The sequence below is a fragment of the Onychostoma macrolepis genome, chromosome 06 (assembly GCF_012432095.1).
Source record: "Onychostoma macrolepis isolate SWU-2019 chromosome 06, ASM1243209v1, whole genome shotgun sequence".
NCBI lineage: Eukaryota > Metazoa > Chordata > Actinopteri > Cypriniformes > Cyprinidae > Onychostoma > Onychostoma macrolepis.
Window position 1 is genome coordinate 2,346,837 of NC_081160.1, and position 6,168 is coordinate 2,353,004.

Here is a 6,168-nt window from a genome sequence, read left to right on the forward strand (position 1 = left end):
GAAGTCTCTTCTATTCACTAACATTGCATTGATTTGATCAAAAATACAGCAAAAACAGAAAAAATGTTAAATATTATTAGAAATTAAAATAAACATTTTCTATGTGAATATTTTATAAAATGTATTTTATTTCTGTGATGCAGTGCTGAATTTTCAGCATCATTGCTCCAGTCTTCAGTGTCACATGATCCTTCAGAAATCATTCTAATATGCTGATTTGCTGCTCACTTCTGATCATCAAAGTTGAAGCTGATTGCTTTTTTGTAGAAATACTTAAAGTATTATTTTTTGGGTAAACTATTGATAAACTATTGGGTATAAGGAAGGAATAATGTGATGATAAAGTCAATCTGCAGTGGTGAATCAGTAGCTATGTTTCCATCCAAAGGTGCGAATTTAACTTATGCGCAAAACTGGAATAATCGCATTAAAACATTAGCACTGTTTCCATTCAACGAGTCAAAGAGAACAAAATCGTCACTTTCTGATAAACTGGCACTAAATATCACTAAGAAAACTAGGAGAAGCCACTGAATATAATAATTTGCATATATAGCCTAATATATTACTTGCGTCTCAGAGAGAGCACAATAAGTGCGGTCATTGCTTTCGGAGGCGTATGCCTGCTGTTTGGGAACGCAGTCGTTTAAGACAGTAATTACACAGAAATACTTTGATGACAGACTTTGCTCAGGCTTTTCAGAACGACCATAACAACATATAGATGCTGTGAACGAGATCGGTCCGCTGCACAAAGCAGCACAAAGTCACATGACTTTTTCAATGCACATGGTGGAATTTATTCGGTAAATGTGTTTCCATCGTAGTTTATGCACATTTTTTCTTATCGGATGAAAAAAGTTTATCCTACTCAATTGTGTACATACATTTTTTATGCACATTTTTAGAATTTATGCACATCTTGGAATTTCCATCCAGCGTTTTTTTAATGCGATTTCCCAAAATGCGCATAAAAATAGGTGGATGCAAACATAGCTAGTGTGTTAGAGACTTACGTTGACTGAACTGATGCTGCCGTATTTGGCTCTCATCTTCGGCTCTCTGATGGTGGCGAGGTTGCTGCCGATCACTGTTAACGGGGTTCCACCACTAACAGAGAGAAAAACAACAACGTTAACATCTAGAAAACATGAACAACTTCTTAACCATCCATCACCTTACACAACATTTTCATTATGTACTGAACTGGTGAAGGTAAAGAGTGTCTTTTTAAACATGCTGAACACTACCGTTCAAAAGTTTGTGGTTAGTATTTTGTATTTTGAAAGAAATTAATACTTTTATTCAGAAAGGACGCATTGAATTGATCAAGTGTGACAGTAAAGACATTTATAATGTGACAAAAGATTTCTGTTTCAAATAAATGCTGCTCTTTTGATTTTTTGATTAATTAAAGAATCTAAAATCCAATAAAAATATTCATCAGCACAGCTGTTTTCAACATTGAAAATAATCAAATGTTTCTTGAGCAGCAAATCAGCATATTAGAAAGATTTCTGAAGATCATGTGACACTGAAGACTGGAGTAATGATGCTGAAAATTCAGTGCTGCATCACAGAAATAAATTACATTTTAACAAATATTCACATAGAAAACAGCTATTTTAAATTGTAATAATATTTCACTGTTTTTACTGTATTTTTGATTAAATAAATACAGCCTCAGTGAGCAAAAGAGACTTAAAAGATTTTTTTTTTTTTAAATTGGTAGTGCATAATACCATAGAACTGTAAAAAATACAATTAAAATGCATATATGTGTGTGTGTGTGTGTTTACATTTGCGATGAAAATGCCTATAAATAGCCGTGTTAAATCAGTATAACTAGTCAGGATGCTGTAAACAATCTCACATTTATTTAAAACAGATGAAACAGCCGCGTTATTCACGTATGTGAATGGTGCCTCTACAAGTCGTAAATGAATTTCCACGATTTCCAGCATAAAAGCAAACCGCTGGAGTGTTAACCTGCTTAACCGGTCTCTCTTCACACCTGTCTCTCTCTCTCTTTCATCACTCATGTCTCTCTCCCTGTGGATGTGAAACGCTTCTTCGCAGCTGTGTGTAGACGTCAGTGTGAGTGTGTTTGCAGCATTTCTCTGCCGTCAGATTCATGTGTCTGCAGGCTGTGATGTTACTCAAACCTCCAGAGACGGAGCTGCAAATGTTCGCGCTGAAGCACCTGCGAGCTGCTCAAGTGGACTTTATTTTCACAGAGAAACGCTCTCATATAACCAAACAGGTCACAGTGTGTTGATGAGTCTGACCTGGAGATGCTCCAGTCGGGCTCCATCTTCAGGATGGTGGGGTCGTCTGTGTAGTTGAACTTCACCTCCGGGTTTCTGAGCTCGGCCGCGTTTATGTCCACCATCACCGGGGTCCCTCCCGTGCCCAAACCCGCCGGAGTCACACACACGATCTCACGGGCGCTGCGCCTGAACACACACAACCACAAAACCTCCAGCTTTACTTCTGTTAAAGGACTCAAGTCGCAGAAAACTGGAACCGCTTAGTCTTTAGAAGTCAATTTAATTATTTCATTTAATTGATTTTTTTTTTTTTTGTAGATTGTATATTGTATTTGGGTATTTTATTGGCCAAACTCACCACATATAAGGAAAATTTAACTAACTGTGAGTAATGTAGTGAATACTGCTCTTTTACTTAATTTATTTCATTTAGAAATATATATATATTTATATTTAACTTATTTAATTCACTTTTTATTTATACTTTTATTTATAATTAGTTTATGCACACATACGGGCATTTCATCAGCCATTGACAAACCCATTAGAAAGAAGGAATTTTGTTTGTTTTTTTAGTTATTCCCAATTAAATTACAAATGCGAGTAATGTAGCAAAAATATTTTTCATTTAAAAATGTGTGATTTTATTTGATTTTTATTTATTTTTTTATTTCTAATTTTATTTATAAGCATTTTATGAACACATATTGGCATTTCATTGGTCATCAGCAATTGAAACCCCCATTAAAAAGAAGGGAAAATAGTGATTAACAACTAAATTACAACTGTGATTATTATTGTAAATATTGTGGTAATTTGTTTCATTTAAAAATATGGTGCAAATTTATTTATTATTTAGTTTATTTTACTTTATATTGTTGTTTTATTATCTTATTTTATTTTGTGTTTTATTTTATTTTACAGCCATTCACAATTAAATTACAACTGTGAGTAATGTAGTAAATATTGTGCTGTATTATTATACTGTGATTTTATTTTGTTTTTTAAATAATTTTTCTAGTTTATTTGTATTTTATGCACATAAATGGGCATTGTATTAGTCTTCAGCCATTGAAAAACTCATCAGCGTGGGGAAAATATTGATTAACAAGTACATTACACCTGTTTTTTGTGCAAGGAAGCCTGACTAACATTATAAGTGGACACCATTAAAAAGTAAATAAATAAAATTAAACAAATAACTCGTTGGACTCGTTTCTATGCATTTTAGATTTCAGAATAAGAACACAACCTCATTGACCTGAGCTGCGTCTGAAGAATGACGGCGATCATGTGTGCAGAGTGTGAGACAATACGGTTTCATCAGGTTGCATCAGGTTTGGATGTTCAAAGATCATTCAGAGCGACGGCTCCGAACATGACAGACTTTAATCTGATCAAACCAACACATGCACGACTGACGGCGCATTTAGTCATGTGACAGATAAGAGCAAGATGAGATTCAGTCTGAAGGTTTGTTCCAATGTTTGATCAGACATGCGTGCGTGTGTGTGTGCGTGTGTGTGTGTGTGTGTGTGTGTGTACCTGTTTTTCTATTCAGGTGGGGACTTAAACCTGAATACACACAGACTCATGGGGACTCGTGTCACGGGTAAACAAGCTAATAAAATCACACAGAATGAAGTTTTTTGAAAATCTAAAAATGCAGAAAGTTTCCTGTAAGGAGTAGGTTTAGGTGTAGGACAATAGAATATACGGTCTGTACAGTAGAAAAAGCATTACGCCTATGGAGAGTCCCCACAAGGATAGCAAACCAGACGCGTGTGTGTGTGTATGTGAGAGAGAGTGTGTGTGTGTGTGTGTGTGTGTCCTTCAACACTAGGCAACTGTTGCCTAGGCAACTGTTCACAACACACAGCGGTGAAACCTGCTGAGTTCTGGACATATTTTGACAGGACTGTCGTCACACACACACACACGTCTGGTTTGCTATCCTTGTGGGGACTCTCCATAGGCGTAATGCTTTTTCTACTGTACAGACCGTATATTCTATTGTCCTACACCTAAACCTACCCCTTACAGGAAACTTTCTGCATTTTTAGATTTTCAAAAAACTTCATTCTGTGTGATTTATTAGCTTGTTTACCCGTGACACGAGTCCCCATGAGTCTGTGTGTATTGAGGTTTAAGTCCCCACCTGAATAGAAAAACAGGTCTATACACACACACACATCAATCATTTCTGTCTGCTTTCAGACCTGATGACAAAAAGAAACCAGTTGCTCTGAACACCTGATGACAGCACTGTTTAAAATTTACTCCACAAAATCTTTTTCCTGAGATGAGTCTTAAAAATGGGATGCATTAACCCATGTTTCACCCTTACAATACAGTACTAGGACATTACCATGACTTAATGTTATCAGCTAGTAAGGGGAAGAATAAGGTGATTTTGTAACATCACATACAAATATATATAAAAAAAATATTTAAAAAATTCATTTTTTGATGTGCCAAAAATGTGCAATTGTGCAAATATATTTTATGTACATATAAAAATGATATTAAAATAGATTAGATCACACAGATGCATTATGGTAATGAAATTTGGAGGGGAAATTTTCTTGTGCAACATTTAATTCTTGAATTTGGGATAAAATTAAACAGTATTCCAATAAATTCAAATCAAGCTGTGGTGCTTTTTGTCAGAGAAATCAGTGTTATTTCAGAAATGCTAACATAGTATTTATTAATATTTTGAATTTGGCTCTTATTTTATATTTTCAGTTTTCTATTTAATTTTTGTTCAAGTTTTAGTAATTATTTTTAAGTGATTATTTTATTTTTGTTGTTTTTTCTACTTGGCTTTAATTTATTTGTATTAATTCATTAAAAATAATTTACAAATATTAATTTCAGTTTTGGATTTTATTATTTCAATAATTCAACTTATTTTATTTCATTCAACTGCCAAGGTAACAATTTTTTTTTAAGTTTAAGCTTTTATTATAATATTTATATTTAATTTAATTTCAGGTCATTTCAATGAACAAACAGTATTTCTAATAGCTTTGGATTTATTTAACTAGGAACACAGAGGGATGCATCTAGAAGCGTAAAACTTGATTTTTCCATCTGCCTTAGTTTTGAAAATGCTACAGTGTTGACTAATTGAAATAACAGTGCATGTCAGTATATTATGTCTGAATGCATGTTCAGATGAGAGGAACAGATCAGCGCACCTCTCAAAGAGGCAGGTGTTGAGTCCGATCTTGATGGAGACGGCGCTGCCCGAGTTCAGATGGCTGCCGTGAATGGTGATCCTCGTTCCTCCAGAAATGGGCCCGTATGACGGCTGCACACGAGTGAAGTACGGCGACTGGACACAGACACACAGAGAGAGAGAGTTTTCAATGACATTCCACAGAGTTTCAGTTAGAAATCACACAGTTTGAGAGTGAAGCTCACCACAAACGTGAAGGCTTTGGGAGACACGGCCCTGTACTCCGGCAGACAGTCGCGCACGCACACCTCCACCTGAGCGTCCTGCACACGGTAACCTGTGGCATCGGCCAGTCGACACACGATCCTGCAGAGACACAGAGAGAGAGACGAGGGTCTTAGAGTGGTCTGGAGCGGCCGGAGGCATTCAATCTCAGATGAAATCCACTCCAGCAGTGATTGAGCTGCTGATCGTGACACGAGAGCGCAGACGCGTTACAGAGCAACCGCAGGCGCTACACAATGAGACGCCAACAACCGCACAACACGTGTCTGTGATTCAGGGAATGGACAGCCAACCCTCCCATCATGCCCTGGGGCGGGATGTTCCCCGTCTGCAGCGGGATATTAACTGCATCTTTGTTGAGCGCATATAGCTTCACGCAGCTTACGACAGATGAGAACAGAGTTTTCCTTGTTTGCAATGAAAAAAAAT

At 36.3% G+C, this 6,168-nt stretch overlaps 1 protein-coding gene across 1 annotated transcript in view; it reads right to left on the bottom strand.

Annotated features, from left to right (window-relative positions):
• The window catches only part of plxna1b (plexin A1b), a 134,813-nt gene that overhangs the window by 25,169 nt on the left and 103,476 nt on the right, over positions 1 to 6,168 (bottom strand). Inside the window, exons 14-17 of the mRNA XM_058777992.1 lie at positions 5,700 to 5,820; positions 5,474 to 5,610; positions 2,289 to 2,456; positions 1,017 to 1,110 (exon numbers count right to left, since the gene is read on the bottom strand). Coding sequence (XP_058633975.1) covers positions 1,017 to 1,110; positions 2,289 to 2,456; positions 5,474 to 5,610; positions 5,700 to 5,820 — 520 coding nt within the window. The remainder of the gene's footprint in view (positions 1 to 1,016; positions 1,111 to 2,288; positions 2,457 to 5,473; positions 5,611 to 5,699; positions 5,821 to 6,168) is intronic.